Raw genomic sequence first — 17,438 nt, 5'->3', positions numbered from 1 at the left:
TGGTGCATGTGATAACTTTTTGGTTAGGCCTGGAATGTAGGTTACTCACTAGACACAAGATCAGCAGGTTATGCTGGCAAATCACATAACTTCTGAGAGACCTCACATACAGATCTAGTCACTCCAGACACAAGTTTACAGTCCCCCTGAGAAGCACGTTTGTGGAGGCATAACCAACAGAGTGTGTAACTATTCATGAGTGCTGCTAAGAAAAACATTTGATAAATTAACAATCGCAACCTGTTCTGTCATGTTTGTTACAGTAGCATGAAAATGTAGGGGTCCGGGGAGGAGAGTAAAGTAGAAAAATGGAATGGATATCGCAGGAAAATCCCTAAATTTTGGTTTCCTGGTACTGAGTCTTGGCCTCCTCTGAATCCATGCCAGATGTTTGCCTGCTGCTTGGAGCATGCCCAGGCCCGCCCTTCCCTGTTTGTTTCTCACTGGCTTCCCCTTGTCCCCATCCTGTATCACATTTAAGCTCTCTGTCCCTTTTCAAGGCTCTGCGCAGACTAGCTTCTGCTTTTGGGTGTGTCTCACTCTTTTTGCTGCCTCATTCTTCCCATGTTACTCAGTTAACTGGCTCCTTCATGCCTTATTCCATCCTGTCTCTGAATTCCTAACACACTAATTTAAAAAGAAAAAATCGAAATTGTTGCATTAAATGCTAGTGTAGTCCCAAGCTTGTCTCTGGGAACATTTGTATCATTTAAAGCTTCCTAAAGCGGTTGATCTTCATGGAGCCATGCCATTTGATGTCAGTATTAATTAATGTTTCTGGCCACTCTTTCCAGTTCAGCTTCCCTAAAGAGGAGGGAAAAAGTGTGTAAAATGATCATATGAAACATTTATTTCTCATCAATCTTACCCTCGCTTCATCTTTAGAAACTTGTATGTTCCTTTCTCTTGTGGAAAAACTTTCAAAAGGTAGGGATGAGTTTGAAGAAGGGCTGATGAAATTCAGTTTCAACACAAGTTACTATATATTTTCATCTTTATTTAGAACAACCTCGATATCCTCTGGTCACACAGGCTGTTTTTCTGATGCCTGGATTGATATACAATATCCATTCTTGAAAAATCCATACTTCCTGTTCTATGCAGTGCTCACAAAGCTGCAGCAACAGCAACAGTGTTGAGTGTGCGTTGGATTTTGACATTCACAGCTGTTGTACATAGAGTAAATTTCCTCCTCTCACTTTTTTTGTCCAGAGGCCCTTCACCGCCCCTATGGTTGTGATGTTGAACCCCAGGCACTGAATGAAGCCATCAGGTGGAGCTCTAAGGAGAACCTGCTTGGAACCACTGAGAGCGATCCCAATCTTTTTGTTGCACTTTATGATTTTGTAGCAAGCGGCGACAACACACTCAGCATCACCAAAGGTAAGGCGTGCTGTACCCTTTCAACATCTTCATGTGGCTCCAGTTTGTTCTCATCAAGGTGTTGATTCACAGACCTGTGATAGCTGAGATGGTAGCACGTACCTGTCCAAACAGCCCTAAATTAGAGGGAAAGCATGACTCACATGGATTGTTGTTTCTCTGCCACTCTACAAGGGGAAAGGTATTTCACACTAAGGCGGTGTCTACACTTAAGCCACTGCCAGCGGCACAGTTGCAACACTGCAGCTATGCCACTGTAGCACTTCGGTATAGAACTCACTAGAGCAACAGGAGGGGTTCTCCCATCACTGTAGTTAATCCAACTCCCTGAGAGATGGTAGATAGAAGAATTCTTCCACTGACTTATCAACTTAGCACTGTCTATGCTGGGGGTTAGGCTGCCACTTAGGGATGTGGATTTTTCACACCCCTGAGCAATGTAGCTGGGTGAACCTAACTTTATAATGTAGACCTGGCATAAGATGGCAGCATTAACGTCTCCCTGCAGAACTATCGGTAGCTTCCTTCAGTGCTAAAGCTGTGGGTTTAACAATGAGAAAAGAATATACTAGAATCACTTGTCACTTCATTCCATCAGAGAGAGTGGAAGAAGTGAATGTAGCTGAAGTAGATTATGGTCTTTCATGAACTGCTGATAGGTAGATTGGTGCCTTGCTTCTAGGTGTTTTTTCTATGACTTATGTAACAGGGACCCCTGCTGGAGAAATAACTTATTGCAGAGATTAGGGATAGCTCAGTGGTTTGAGCATTGGCCTATCTGTAGATAGGTTTCAGAGTAGCAGCCATATCCGCAAAAAGAACAGGAGTACTTGTGGCACCTTAGAGACTAACAAATTTATTTGAGTGGAATCACTCTCGTTATAGTGTGTATGGTAAACCCATTGTTTCATGTTTGTGTGTGTGTGTATGTGTGTGTATATATGTGTATGTATGTATGTATATATATATATATTCCTACTGTATTTTCCACTGCATGCATCTGATGAAGTGGGTTTTAGCCCACGAAAGTTTATGCTCAAATAAATTTGTTAGTCTCTAAGGTGCCACAAGTACTCCTGTTCTTTTTATCTGTAGATAGTACTCAGTTGGTGATCCAATGAGCATAACTATTACCATCCTAATACTCCAAAATCACCTGTGCCTAACCTTCCCATTGCAGTGTGAGACGTTTCATAATTTTTCTTCAGAAATAAGTAAACTCTCGGGTTAGGCCTATAGCACTGGTTTTCACTGCTAGTATCACTGCATGTCCTTCAGCTTTAGACAGGGTGTTGATTGAAGGGCAGTTAGCATAAGCCTGTGTGGTGCTGGGCATTAGTGACCAAACTAACTTGGCAGGTGGGAAGTTGATCCCGCACCTGCTCTGAAACTGTCAGCTTTCAAAACACTAGTTCTTCCCTGCTCCAGTCATCAGCCTCTGATTTTACCAGTATATCCATCCCCACAGAAAACTAATCCCAGCACCACTGCTGTCAACATGCACACAGATATTTTGGGAAAGTTAGGAGCAATTCTCTAAATTGGGTGCTGGCACAGAGGGCAGGTTACTGAACAGCCTGAGGAGCACTGCATGGTAGGACTGTGATACTAGTACTGAGATCTAGAATCTCATGGTCCTGCTGTGGTAATATATGCAGGCTTCTTTATCTGTCTGTAGTGACACTTCTCAACTTTATCGCCCATATACAGATTTCACTGTCCTGCTGCCTCAACTCAATGGAAATCAAAGGCTTCTTTAAATATACCAAGGAAAATATCAGCTTGGAGGTTTCTTAGCACTATTGTCAATGGATGCCAGAAAAATGTATCTTGCTGTACAACGATTTTTAAAGGGGTTGGTTTTAAGTCCTCCAACCTGGAATGGGTCCTCAACCTCTTAGGAAAGAGTCAGCTCCCTGCTCCAGAAATCTAAACCAGAGGAAGCACTGGGACTGGTTGACACATGTGGCAATGTGGTTGCATGTTAGTAAGTTTTAGCTGAGTATCTAAACTGGAGTAACTAGGGAATAGTGTCTTAGCTGTTCAGCTCCTCAAATTTGGAGGTTTGTCAAAACTCTCTCTCTCTTACCCCCCCTGCCCCCACCACGGCTCCTAAATCTAGGTTAAAAGCTCATGTGAGTCCACTTTCTGAATTTTACTTTTTATCTACTTAAAAATTACATGAAGCAGCTTGGGAATTTGTATTAAAGGGTCTTTGCCTTGTATTCTCTAGCTGTAAAGGCAGGCTTAGTTAACTAGTAGTATGTGTACTCAAAGAAGACTGACCTGATTTCAACTTGATTTCTCCCCTCCCCCCCCCCACTTGTCCCCATCTTCAGGTGAGAAGCTACGAGTCCTGGGTTACAACCAGAATGGTGAATGGAGTGAGGTATGTTCTAAGAATGGACAGGGATGGGTGCCAAGCAACTATATCACACCAGTGAACAGCCTGGAGAAGCATTCCTGGTATCATGGGCCCGTGTCACGCAGTGCAGCCGAGTATCTGCTGAGCAGTCTCATCAATGGCAGCTTCCTGGTTCGTGAAAGTGAGAGCAGCCCAGGGCAGCTGTCCATCTCCCTCCGGTACGAGGGGCGTGTTTACCACTACAGGATCAATACCACCGCAGATGGAAAGGTAAGGCCTGCTCCAAGGAACACAATGGGAAGAGAAAATAGAGGATGTCTTGATTACCTTGTCTTGTACAAGTGAAAGGTGAAAAAAAGGGAACGTCTGTCCACGCTATATTCCCTAATCCAAGAAATAACACTTTGGAAGAAATCTCGAGAATGCTGTTAATTGTTCTTGTTGCGTGGGTGACTGGAGAGCAGAATAGTGGTGGTTTGATGTAGTTACAGATCTATTTCAATTGGCCCTGGCAGGAACAGTCTGTATGTGAGAATAAGCAAGACTTTGCTAAACCAACAGTTGTTTGTCTTTGGCACAATTAGGGTGTGGTGCATCATATCTGGGGGAGATTCCACTGGTCCTAAGGAGATTGGAGACTGCACTTTACAATAGTTTTAATTTTAAAATTATGGAAAGCATGAGGGAGGTCATCAGACAAGCTGATCACTTCAGTGGCTGTACTTTCCCAACCTGCCTCTTACTGCAGATGTAAACCCTATGTATTGGCCTGTTCTATTTTCCTATCAAACTAAGAGCAAATTTATTTATGAATTCCCTTCATATTTATTTGAATGTTTTTACTGTCCAGTCTTCCACGATCACTGAAATATTTCAGATACCTACATAGTTAAATGGATTCTTGATCCTTTCTCATCAGGTGTATGTGACAGCTGAAAGCCGCTTCAACACATTAGCAGAGCTAGTTCACCATCATTCTACAGTGGCAGATGGACTGGTGACAACCTTGCATTACCCAGCACCCAAGTGCAATAAGCCCACAGTCTATGGAGTGTCCCCCATCCATGACAAGTGGGAGATGGAACGAACGGATATCACCATGAAGCACAAACTTGGGGGAGGGCAGTATGGTGAAGTGTACGTTGGTGTCTGGAAGAAATACAATCTCACGGTTGCTGTGAAAACACTAAAGGTGGGTTTTAAAGACCACTGTGCACTCATTGTTTCGTTAGAAGTGCGTGTTTAGCCAACAGAAGAGTGCAGTGTGCTCTTACTTCTGGAATGTTTTGCACCTGCTAATGCCAAAAGCATCAGGAAATTGAGTGGGGAAACCCTAACTCCTATGCTGACTATACAGTAGCCTGCAGGGAAGAAAGGTTAGCAACAACAAACTTTAAGCTCCGTGTGTGGCTTAAAAGCAGTTGAAATTCCCTAGTCAAATCTATTCTCCATGGAGACTGAGTGTCCAATGCAGGGCTATTGTAACAGCCACCTGGAAGAAGAAAACGGGTTATGGAGACTTCTCAGAGAACTAGGGGTCAGGAAAACTTCTTCTCCACCCCACTCCTGCCTCTGGGAAACTTCAGAACCCTCTCCCCCTACACATCCGTCATTTAAGTTCCAACATTGTGTAGTCTGATTCTTTAGTGGTTATTGACTTCCAATTAACACTCATTTAAAGAGCTGGGGGATTGTAAGATTCTAGTCCCAGAAGCAGGCACAACAGAAACAAGGTTATTGAGTTCAATATCTGGTTGGGAACCCTGATATGCATAATAAAGGCACTCATGCTGAGGGCAAAGCAGAGCTTTCACCACTTGTATTAGCACACTTAGTAAAGAGACAAAAGCTCCAAACCACATACAAAGATAATAGTACTACAAAGTTAATGTTATATCTTGTACCATTCCTTGCAGATATTCCCACACACTTCTTTGGGGATCTGGCAATGAAAGACAAAAAACCTGCTCTGTCCTTGGCATGTCAAGCAAATCCAATGGTCCAGGTCAACCGATGATGACGACACACGTACCCCCTTACGTTGTGGTCTGCCCTGTTATAGGGCCTAGGACCTGTCATAAATATTCATTTGAGTACCCAGCCTCCCATGTCCATATTTAACTTCCTTACCCTACGGGTGCCTTTTATCCTATAGCAGGGGTCGGCAACCTTTCAGAAGTGGTTTTCCGAGTCTTCATTTATTCACTCTGATTTAAGGTTTCGGTGCCAGTAATACATTTTAACATTTTTAGAAGGTCTCTTTCTATAAGTCTATAATATATAACTAAACTATTGTTGTATGTAAAGTAAATAAGGTTTTTAAAAAATTAAGAAGCTTCATTTAAAATTAAATTAAAATGCAGAGCCCCCCAGACCGGTGGCCAGGACCCGGGCAGTGTGAGTGCCATAGGTTGCCAACCCTTGTCCTATAGGTTTGTATACATATGATTTTAATTTATTACCATATGCATCAATTTGTTGCCAAGGCAAGTTTGTGGCTAAGCATCTGCAATGATCCGTTGTAAGATATCCAAACTTAGTATCAGTTCAGTGTTCCTGCGGTTACCTGGTATTGTTATGCACAAACTCTCCCTCCTCCTCCTTCCCCCAACCATGCTATTCCCAGTTCTGCAAAATGCAGAGTAATTGTCAGGCCATTTTTCTATGCCAGAGGTCATAGGCCTCAAAGCCTTATGGTAACTTATGCCATATGCTAACTGCGTAAGATAATATCTTAGAGGATACAGGCCTATAGGTTCCTTGTGTTACTGCTAAGTAAAATAAAATGCTAAAGCTAGCTCTGTAATCTACAACTGTAGCTGTCATCTTCCCAGGTGAGAACACTTTGGCAGGATTCCCTTATATAACCCATCAAAACTACTCCTTAGTCAGAAGGATTGCTAATAATTGACCTCAGGCCTTCTTTCCCTCCAGAGACTTGAGCTCCCTAGCCTTTTTAGACTTGATGGACTAAGGAGCAAGAAATCACAAATTAAGCTTAAAGCTCCCAAGTGTCAGTGTAGATCAGTCACTAGGCTGATAAAGTTGCTTAACCATACTGCAGATGTCCAGTCAGCTGGGCCAGAGGTTATGGAAGCCTTTGATTGTTGTTTTGTTCAAAGCCTGAGAAGCAGCACCTGTGTTGGTCAGTCGTGGGTAGGGAAGAAATGGACATGCTTTTTTGCAAACACTAGTGCATTAATGAAACCAGAAATGAGAAACAGATGTAAAAATTTATCTCCAGTTCCTGGGTTGGAACAGTGCAGTGTTAAAACAGACCTTAAAGTCGTTAAGAGGGGTTTGCCTGTTTTCTTTTGTCTCATTTTCCAGGAAGATACCATGGAAGTGGAGGAGTTCTTGAAAGAAGCTGCTGTGATGAAGGAAATCAAGCACCCAAATCTAGTGCAATTATTAGGTGAGTGAAGGAGTTTGATCTCTCTTTCTGTGCTTACCGTCTTAATTTTTATTGAAACTGAATCTTTGTTTAAAAACAGTGCAGGGCTGCCTAGAGGATTCAGGGGGTCTGGGGTCTTTGGCGGCAGGGGGCCCCCGCTGCCGAATTGCCGCCGAAGACCCGGCACTTCAGCAGCGGGTCCCAGTGTGGAAGGACCCCCCGTCGCCGAATTGCCACCGAAGACCCGGAGCAGAAGAAGCTCCGGGGGCCCAGGCCCCGCGAGAGTTTTCTGGGGCCCCCGGAGCGAATGAAGGACCCCACTCCAGGGACCCCGAAAAACTGTCGGGGGGGCCCCTGGGTGGTCTGGGGCAAATTGCCCCCCTCCCCCCCCCCCCCCCCCGGCAGCCCTGAAATAGTGACAGCTGTCATATTATTGACCTGCTTTAGTCTATGCACTGTTCTTGCAAAGTCGGGGTCTAGTCTGGGTTTACGCTAACAGTACGCGCCAAAGTGCACACCAGTGGTAGCGGCATTCAAACTTGGCCTAATTGAAGGCCATTTTGACAACTTGCCTGGAGCTACGGGACACCCCAGATTTTAATCCAATACTTAATAGAGAGTTGTGACATCTATTGACAGAGTCCAGCAGGCAGTGCTACCTGGATGCTTGGATCAAACTGCATACTCAGATCTGTCCGCTTCTTTGGATGGTACCTATATTTAGACAGCATTGGTTTATGCTGTGGTACTCTGAGTTGCATTTGACCTAAGGATGACGTTTAGGCCTCTCTGGGTTAGTGTCCTCACCTTTGTGGTATGCGTACTCTTGGGGCACTAGACTGAAGTCCAAGTGCTTTAGCCATATAAGATACGTTTGACAACATACATTCCGAAGTTGGAGTTTTCTGTTCTGTGCGCGCACACACATACACACACGCACGCACTAGTGAAACCTGACCATGCATTATACAACTCTACATCTTTAGCATCCAGTCAAATTACACCTTGACCACAGCCATGTTAATGGACAGACTACTTTTTCGGTCTGTCAGATCAGCCTTACAAAATGTTACTTACCTGGACTGAAGGTTTTTTTTATTAGTGCAATAGCCAAAAATACAGAGACAGTTAAAGTAATACAGTTATCACTGCACTGAGGGAGATGATGTCATATCTAAAAGCAAATATGATACTCTTTCACACATGACACTGTCATTTATAGTCTTTGCCCAGTTACTTATGTGAACAGAAAGACATTTATTGAAAAAAGCCCTACTGAATAGATTAAATATATCTGTAACTAATAACAATACAAAGCAACCAAATCTCTACTGCTGTGGGAAAGGACTAATATGCATATCACCAAATAAATATTAGTGTGTTGTCCTCTAGGTTCAAATATAACAATTAGATAACTGCAGTGGGGAGGCAAAATGAAGAGATAAGCCCATATTGAAGCAACATGTGAGTGGAAGAAATATGCAGGCTTTGCAGCTTGGCCATACCCAAGTTTTCCCACTGGAATGTGTATGGTAGGGTGATTACTGCTACATAGTCAGCATAGCTGTTAATTCTGTATGTGGAAAGATTCTCTATAGACATTAGATCCCAAATCTTCACTAGTGTATAGTCCCATCTGCTGCTGCACCTGGACTGTCACTACTTTTGGGAGCCAAGCTGTCAGCTAAGAGTAGGGCGAAAGGAAATAATGCTGGGAATGTGAAGAACTCCAGTAACGTCAATCACTCTGCACCCATTATCAAGTAGACATAGAAGATGTCTCTGCCCAGCCCTGTCTGGTAGCCAGAGGAGAGCACAATGTAAAGAGACTTGTGTTCAAGATATATATCAGTGCTTTTGGAGTACCTCTTCTGATCCATCATGTGGCAGTATGCTGTTTGTCAGTGTGAGAGCCAGAATGATTAGCCGTAAAAGGGAGCTACAAAGGAGGTGAGACCTATTTAAAGAATTGACACTAATATCATGTTTCCCTCTACCACCAATACATGTTTTGCACACAGCTGCAATAAATGTGCAAGTTGTCAAAGGAATGTGTGTGAATGAGTCCTGATCTACAAGCAGGCTGCATGGTATTGATAGTTTACCAAGCTGTCATACATGGGAGTTTTCACATACTTAGTGACATTCCAACTTGTAGACCCACCCAGCTGATTCTTACCTGGTAATGACCAGCTTTAGTGGGAATTCTGATTGGCCTCATGAGTTTGAGGGTGAGAAAAAGATCAAATTCTTGGGGTTCAAAACATCTCTTCTTCCACTCTGCACCCATGCAGCACTGTGAGACTGCTCTCTTATGCATATTCCATTGGATTATTAGAATTTTGGTACTAATTACCCCATATGTAGAGTGGCACTGAATGTGCACTTGGCCTCCTGTATCTCGGTTTGTGCTAGGCCACACTGAAGTTGTTCCTGGAAAATAAAATAGGTTCAACTTTGAGTACAACAAATGGGATAGGAGTACATTACTTTGGCTGAAAATGCTGTAAATGGATTTCAGATCCTTCAAGAGTACTGGTAAACTAGAGCTGAGATAATTACTTAAATGTTAACTTTGTCTCTTTCACGGCCAGGTGTATGCACCCTGGAGCCACCCTTTTACATTGTGACGGAATATATGCCATATGGGAACCTGCTGGACTACCTACGAGAATGCAACCGGGAGGAGGTGAGCGCTGTCGTGCTGCTCTACATGGCCACTCAGATCTCCTCTGCTATGGAGTACTTGGAGAAGAAGAATTTCATCCACAGGTGGGTGACGTGCCACTATGCTGTGTCACAAACCCACATGGCAGTGAAAGGGGATGAGACATTGCCCTATCGTTCAGAATGAAACCGTTTGCAGTTTTTGTGGGCTTGGAAGTGGGATTTCACCTACAAGCTCTTTGAAGGAAATGGGGAGCCAGAGTTACCTGTTCGAATCTGGTTTAGTTCAGTAATGAAAGGGCCTGTGTGTCATGAGCTGATTTTATCCCATTCCCAATGGGCATGTATCCATCATCACAATAGCCATTGTTGTTGGCAATCTTAATAGAGGCCCAACAAAGAATGAACCGTGGACACTGAGCTGTCTTATCATTCCTAGTGGTGGTCCCTTTAGTTGGAAGCTTACATTGTCTTTACCTGTTCTGTGCAGAGACCCCTTCCTCCTTCGGGCTGATCAGTTTCACACCTCTCAGTTACTAAATTCATTTAAAAATACTCTATCCTTTTTTAAATGTAGTATAATGACAGCTCAGCAGAAGGGTTAGGCAAAAATACATTTGCTCCCACTCATCCTGGTGTGGATGAGAGCGAATAATTGATACTAGAGGCCCTTTCAGCATCAGTCTCAGGGCTCATCCTTCATGGTAAGGAGTGCATATATATTGGACACTTATTTTTATTTAAAATAATAATTTGCTTCTGTGCCCAGGCCTTTGAGTAAGCACATAGCACTATTGCTGTTACCCTGTCCTTTGCCCTCACCCCTACCCCTACCCCTACCCCTCACTATTGTTTGATTACCTCTTTAATTCATCCCTTCATAAATTATATTGCAAGCTCTCTGAGACAGGGTCCATGGCCTGTATTGTGCATTGTGCCTTGCACACTTTTGAGGGCTTATCATCATGCCTCTCACCTCCAGAGCACCGTCCCATGTTTGGGTGCAGTGTTACAGGGTGTTTTTCAATATAGCACCCCCTGTAGTCATTCTGGGGGTGCCACAACAGTCTGTCATTGTATGGGACCTAGCCGTCCAGGGTTAACACAAGTCCCAAAGAGGAAACCCCCATGTCTAATGGCTTTTGAGCCCAGTCCTCAGTCTTAGTCTGGGAGCTCTGATATTTGGCCTCTTCTCCTTCTGATTCCCATGTCTTCCCTCTTCGTCTGGGAAAGAGATGGGGAACCTAGGACCACCCTCACCTCTGGGTTGGGGCCAAGGACAATTCCTTCAATCCCTTCAACATTTTCCTGGGACTGCTCCTACCCTTTGCCCACCTTGTCAAAATCTTCTCTCAGGAGTCTGCTATCACTGCCTGGAATCATAGAAACATAGGACTGAAAGGGACCTTGAGAAGTCTTTTAGTCCAGTCCCATACACTCAAGGCAGGACTAAGTATTATCTACACCATCCCTGACAGGTGTTTGTCTAATCTGCTCTTAAAAATCTCTAATGATGGAGATTCCACAATCTCCATAGGCAATCTATTCCAGTGCGTAACCACCCTAGCAGGAAGTTTTTCCTAATGTCCAACATAAACCACTCTTCCTATTCTATCCTCAGAGGTTAACTAGAACAATTTTTCTTCCTCCTCCTTGTAACAATTTTTTATGAACTTGAAAACTGTTACCATGTCCCTCCTCAGTCTTCTCTTCTGCAGATTAAACAAACCCAGTTTTTTCAATCTTCCCTCATGGGTCATGTTTTCTAGACCTTTAATCATTTTTGTTGCTCTCCTCTGGACTTTCTCCAATTTGTCCACATCTTACCTGAAATACAGTGTCCAGAACTGGACACAATACTCCAGTTGAGGCCTAATCAGTGTGGAATAGTGGTTCTTCATCACTTCTTCTTTGGCAGCTACAAGGGTACCCCCTGAAGCTGCTCCCAGCCCCTCACAGCAGCTAGGCTGTGACAAGTAACTCCTTTATCTTTTGCCTGGAACTAGTCAGTCTTTCCCTCCTCCAAGCAGGAATTTCCCCCTCAGCCCTGTCTCCAGAGCTAGGATAATGCCTCAGATCTCTTTGGCTCAGGTTTGTCAGTCCTACCTTCCTTAAAGCAGGATCTCCCTCTCAGCCCTCTCTCTGTAGTTAGGGTCATCTCCTAGCTTTAGGTTAATCAGTATTACCCTCCTTCAAGCAGGAGTTCCCTCCCAAGCACTTTCCTTGCAGCAGGGGTTGTGACTTAAATCAGCTGCAAGGCTTTTGCCAATTCCCTTCACCTGTGCACCCTTCCTAATTATCCTTCCACTCTGGAGGGTCCAGCAGGGCAGCCTTCTCCCATCAGTGCCTGTCTGCTGGCAGGCAGGAGGCAGCCTTTATGTTGTTCCTTCTCCAAACTCCTTTGGAGCTGGATGGGAGAGAGGGAAGCCTCGCCCCACCTTCTCTGCAAGGTTCAGGCCCTTGTAGGTAGAGTGTCCAGATTCCTTCCACAAGCACATTCATTCCCATGACCCTGAGGTTTCTATACGTATCTGCTGGACCCTCCTGAACCCTTAAAGGGTCAGGTAGTGGAGTGGGCAGCTGGCCACTAGGTGCTGCTACTCTCGATGGCAGACTACTCTGTCATAGTGCTGTATGATGTAATTAATACATTGTACACCAACTGCAAATGTAGAATTCTAGTTAAAAATAAATTGTGCATGCGGCCCAGCAATTGGTGTGCAAAGACAAATTAATGCAATACTTGTACCACACATGTATTGGGATGAAGAGTTCAGGATGTTTGCACCACAGCATCCCTGCGATTGCATCTCTTCTCACTCACGCAGGGACCTAGCGGCGCGAAACTGCTTGGTAGGAGAAAACCACGTGGTGAAGGTGGCTGACTTCGGCTTAAGTCGATTGATGACTGGAGATACCTACACAGCTCATGCTGGAGCCAAGTTTCCTATCAAGTGGACAGCACCTGAGAGCCTGGCCTATAACACCTTCTCAATTAAATCAGATGTGTGGGGTAAGAAGGAAAGAACTCACAATGTTCTAAGCCCTCTTCTATGCCAGCCAGGTAGAAGGCATCTTTCCTTCCTTAGTCTGCTCTCAGGGGGACGAGGAAGATGTGTTCTGATACCAGGCTAGGTCACCACATCAAAACTCAGCAATACTTTTAGCTTGCAAATCTCCCCTTGTGCCTGCCCCCATGGGCTGGCCTGAAAATACCTTCAGAGGAGAGACTGCTTTATGTTACAGTACAAACAGCGGTAGCATTCAGACGATGGAAGAGAAGGGATAGATTTATAATTATAACCTATTTGTCCTCTTTTTGCAGCCTTTGGGGTGCTCTTATGGGAAATTGCCACCTATGGGATGTCACCATACCCAGGTATTGACCTCTCACAGGTGTACGATCTGCTGGAGAAGGGATATCGGATGGAACAACCAGAGGGGTGCCCGCCAAAAGTTTATGAACTGATGAGGGCATGTGAGTATTTCCTTTCACTTTCAATTTGGAGGCAAAATAGAGTCTGGGGAGGTGGAGGGAATCTATAATAGGCTATGGAGTCTTTTGCTTCTAGCTTGCCACTTCAAATAGAGCTGATGGTGGTAGTGTTTTTAACACAGTGTTTGATCTGTATGAAATGAGTGTGATGGTCTCAAGCTGAGGGAGCACATATCCACTTCAGAAAATCACCATTACCGCTGGTACTAGATGGCACTTTTGGAAATGTCAGCAGAGGCCAAGGACTGCATAGCCCCAGAAGGCTGAATTATCCTAACTCTGTGAGGGGATTATCTCACCTCTTGATGCCTCCTTGTGGCTGGGCCTGGTGTGGCAGCATTCTCTCTTCCCTGGGGTCTGCATCTGCATCTGTTGGCTGCTCCACTTCTGCAGTGGCCTGCCTCTTCCTGTGACTTGGCCCTCTGGGGTAGTCCATAAACAAAAAGTAAGGGGAATTAACACAAACAAACTGAGTTAATACAAGAGAGAGGGGAATGGCTCCTTCTCAGGGCGTATCAGAATCAGGCCCTCCCTTCCTTGAGGGAAGGATCTTTACACAGTTGTTGTCAGGAAAGTTCCTGCCTTCCCACGGCCATTTCCACAGGAGTGGAGAGTTGAAGGTCTGTTCTCTTCCCTGGCCTGCCCACAAGTGAGCCGTTCTGCTCCCCTTTTAACTCCTCCTCAAGCCTGTGCATGTCTTGCAGGTGTGGTGGGCCAGAGCTGGCTGAGCCCAGAGCAGCTCCTTAACCCCTTGTTGTCAGTGTGGGGTTTATATACCCCATCACAGGCCCCACAGCACAGTTAAAAAAAAATTGGTGGTTCACTGCTGAAAGCTTGCACTGCTTGTGCTATATATACTTCTTCTGTGGTTAGATAAGAATTCAGTCTCCAGGGCTGAGATAGCAAACAAGGAAAAACTCACTTTGAATTAAAAAAAAAAAAATTGGAAAAGCTGATGTTGGTGACATGGTGCTTGGCTTAAATCCAATGATGTAATTCCTGACCCATCAACACCACATCAGTGCTTTACCTTGGATACAGTGGGACCTGTTCCACAGCCAGTGTATCAGTAGGATATTGTAGTCCGTCAGGTAGTGGGTTGGCAACTTTTCTACCTTCCTCAGTGAGAATATTAGATTGTCCACTATTCCTGCTTCATACACTGAGAACTTTCCTGGTTTCTCATGCTGCAGGCTGGAAGTGGAATCCCCCAGACCGACCATCCTTTGCTGAGACCCATCAAGCCTTTGAAACAATGTTCCATGACTCCAGCATCTCTGAAGGCAAGTACCCTTGCTACTGTACTCAAAATGTTGGGAGTGGAGTTTCACCTCCAGGGCACTGTCTGACCAAGGCAGGCTGATTACAGGCCTACTGGTGCTCACCTTGCTAGAATACAGAAGCCATTTGACCGCATTTGATATGTTCTTCTCAACATGTGCAAACTTGTGTTCATATTCGTTGTAATGGATACACTTTAGAAATATTTCAGTGCAGAGGAGACTGAAGTAATTCATTCAGGTACAAAGAGGAGAGATTTTTAGAAAGAATAAACTCTTGCTTCCATTGCAGAGTTTGACTATCATTCAGGGGACAAGTGACTCCAGAAATTGCACGACAGTGAAAACAATTTATATTTATAAAGTAGTATTACTGCTTTAATCTCTGAAGTCAGATTCTCCTAGCATGCCATTACCAGCAACAAATGGATGCAATAACCTCATGGACATAGCTAGAAAATAAATATTAGGGCTAGTCTACACTAGAAGCGCTACAGCAGTGCAGTTTCACCAATGCAGCTGCACCGCTGTAGTGCATCTGGTGAAGCTGCTGTACAGTCTATGCCAACAGGAGAGAGCTCTCCCACCGACTTAATTAATCCACCCCAACAAGCAGCAGCAGCAACGTCAATGGGAGAAGCTCTCCTGCCGACATAGTGCTGTCCACACAGGCGCTTAGGTCAGTGTCTCTTGCGTCGCTCAGGGGGATGGCTTATTCACACCCCTGAGCAAGGTCAGTGTACCTTATGTGGCTCAGGGGGGTGGCGTATTCACATCCCCAAGCAACATAGTTATACTGACATAACCTGTAGCGTAGACAAGCCCGTAGTCTGAAACATAGTACACAGTATTAGACAGAAGAGGTGGTCACTTTTTAGAACTTCTTGGTTAGCATTTGGGCCATGAGCAGATCTGTCTCAACTTCAAAGTATAGAATGTGAACTCTTTTGGTTGTTGCTGAATTTAAAAATGTAAACGAGTTACCTTGAGACCATCAGGAAATAACTAATCCTCTGCATCCTTGAACTCAGTAGAGCAAAATTACATTCACAGGTTTAATCCGTTGCTCTTCTCTCTGGTCCAGTGCCTGTTGTAAAAATGCAGACTCTCTCTCATTCCTGTGCTCTTCTTTGTTCCGACTATTCTCCTGGCTTTTCTTACAGAGGTGGCAGAGGAGCTTGGAAGAACAGCCTCCTCCTCATCCATAGTTCCCTACTTGCCCCGGTTACCCATGCTTCCCTCCAAGACTAGGACTCTGAAGAAACAGGCAGAGAATAAGGAGAATATTGAAGGAACACAAGATACTGTGGAGCATTCGGCTTCCAGCTCAGCACCAGGTATGGGCACAAGCATCAATGTGACCAGAACACTGTGGGGCAGATCTTCAGCTGGTGTAAATTGTTATAGCTCTATTAAAGTCAAAGGAACTATGGATAGTTTATACCAGCTGAGCATCTGCCCTGTGTATTTTACCAGGATGTTTTGTAGATTTAATAACTCAAATTGACTCAACTGGTTCTTCGAGTGATTGCTCATGTGCATTCCACAGTAGGTGTGTGTGCTCGCCCTGTGCACCGGTGCCAAAAGTTTTTCCCCTAGCGACTCCTGGAGTGGCGCCACCATGGTGCGATATAAGGGGCGCTGGTGCTCCCCCCACCCTCAGTTCCTTCTTGCCGCCAGTGAAAGTGCTTCGGAACTGTTGTGCTCCAGCTCTCCACTGTAGCTTTCCCTGTTTGGACTGTCATTTAGTTCGTAGTTAGTTAGTAGTTTAAAAAAAAAAAAAAAGGTTATATAGATAGAATAGAGAAGCACGCCCAGGTCGGGGCATGCCCTGGGCTTTACGTCGTGCGACACTTGTAAACGACCTATGCCCGTAAGTGACCTGCACACTAGCTGCTTACGCTGTCTTGGGGAAACCCACGTCAGTGACTGCTGCAAAATTTGCAGATTATTTAAGCCCCGGACTAAGAAGGAGTGGGATATACGGCTCCGAGCCATATTGATGGAGTCGGCCCTGACACCGCTACACCGCTCTGAGTCAGCACCGAGCACCGTGGCATCAGTGCTTCCACCAGCCGGCACCACTCCCCATCATCCACAGGACACTCTAAGAAGACGAAGAAGCGATCTTCTCCATCAAGGCACCAGGGCAAGGCTGGAGGCAAGACTAGACCCGCGCTGGGCAGCTCTCGATCCACCTCGGCCTCGCGGCCTCCGACTCAAGTAGAGCAGAGTAGCCCAGCCCACTCCAAGCCAACCTCCCCGGACACCACATATGGGTGCCCTCCATGCCGGAGGCCCTGCAGGCGGCTCAAGACGTAATGTCTCTCCCGGTTCCGGCTGCATCGACCCCAGTGGCTCCCCGGTCCAGAGGTAAGCCAGCACTCAGACCGCCACCGTTGCCATTCGGGCGGTACCGCTCACAGTCGAGGGAAGGTTCCCAACGCCGCTCTATGCAGAGTGACCACCTCGCTCGCAGCCTCCACCAGTCCCCGTCAGCACTTGCCCAATTTTCTGGCTGGGTGCTGAGCAGTAGGGAATCGAGGCACCACTCCACATTGAGGGAGCACAGGCCTTGGGGTCAGAGCAGGCCTTGCCGGGACTGGGACCAACGGCACCGGAGGTCACCGACTCTGAGAAGCCACCGTAGCCCCTCCCGGTACCAACGTTGACACCACTCACACTTTTTGTCCCAGTCGAGGTCCCCGGCACAGCACCGCTCCCGCAGCCCCAGGCGTAGATCGCCAGCAACTGGCCGTTGTGGATCCGCCCGACGGAGCCATTCGCGGAGCAGCCGTTACAGATGGTACTCCCGCTCCTCTACACCGGACTCAAGGTCTTGAGCCCGGCACC

General features: G+C 45.5%; 2 protein-coding genes across 5 annotated transcripts in view; one reads left to right on the top strand and one right to left on the bottom strand.

Moving 5' to 3' along the window:
• ABL2 (ABL proto-oncogene 2, non-receptor tyrosine kinase) overlaps nucleotides 1-17,438 on the top strand; it is an 80,585-nt gene that overhangs the window by 54,477 nt on the left and 8,670 nt on the right. For all 3 annotated transcript variants that reach the window (XM_034778197.1, XM_034778199.1, XM_034778198.1), the window contains exons 2-10: nucleotides 1,213-1,383; nucleotides 3,723-4,018; nucleotides 4,668-4,940; nucleotides 7,079-7,163; nucleotides 9,737-9,914; nucleotides 12,638-12,822; nucleotides 13,135-13,287; nucleotides 14,499-14,588; nucleotides 15,749-15,922. In XM_034778197.1, the coding sequence (XP_034634088.1) occupies nucleotides 1,213-1,383; nucleotides 3,723-4,018; nucleotides 4,668-4,940; nucleotides 7,079-7,163; nucleotides 9,737-9,914; nucleotides 12,638-12,822; nucleotides 13,135-13,287; nucleotides 14,499-14,588; nucleotides 15,749-15,922 (1,605 nt within the window). The remainder of the gene's footprint in view (nucleotides 1-1,212; nucleotides 1,384-3,722; nucleotides 4,019-4,667; nucleotides 4,941-7,078; nucleotides 7,164-9,736; nucleotides 9,915-12,637; nucleotides 12,823-13,134; nucleotides 13,288-14,498; nucleotides 14,589-15,748; nucleotides 15,923-17,438) is intronic.
• The window catches only part of TOR3A (torsin family 3 member A), a 28,160-nt gene continuing 19,176 nt past the window's right edge, over nucleotides 8,455-17,438 (bottom strand). Inside the window, exons 6-7 of one of the 2 annotated variants that reach the window (XM_034778201.1) lie at nucleotides 13,605-13,727; nucleotides 8,455-9,575 (exon numbers count right to left, since the gene is read on the bottom strand). In XM_034778201.1, coding sequence (XP_034634092.1) covers nucleotides 9,271-9,575; nucleotides 13,605-13,727 — 428 coding nt within the window. In that variant the 3' untranslated portion in view covers nucleotides 8,455-9,270. Of the gene's footprint in view, nucleotides 9,576-13,386; nucleotides 13,728-17,438 lie in introns of those variants that run through there. The other variant, XM_034778203.1, reaches the window with a different exon arrangement.

The sequence above is a fragment of the Trachemys scripta genome, chromosome 8, assembly GCF_013100865.1.
Source record: "Trachemys scripta elegans isolate TJP31775 chromosome 8, CAS_Tse_1.0, whole genome shotgun sequence".
NCBI lineage: Eukaryota > Metazoa > Chordata > Testudines > Emydidae > Trachemys > Trachemys scripta.
The sequence above is the reverse complement of the archived record's forward strand: the minus strand, read 5'-3'. Positions and strand labels throughout refer to the sequence as shown.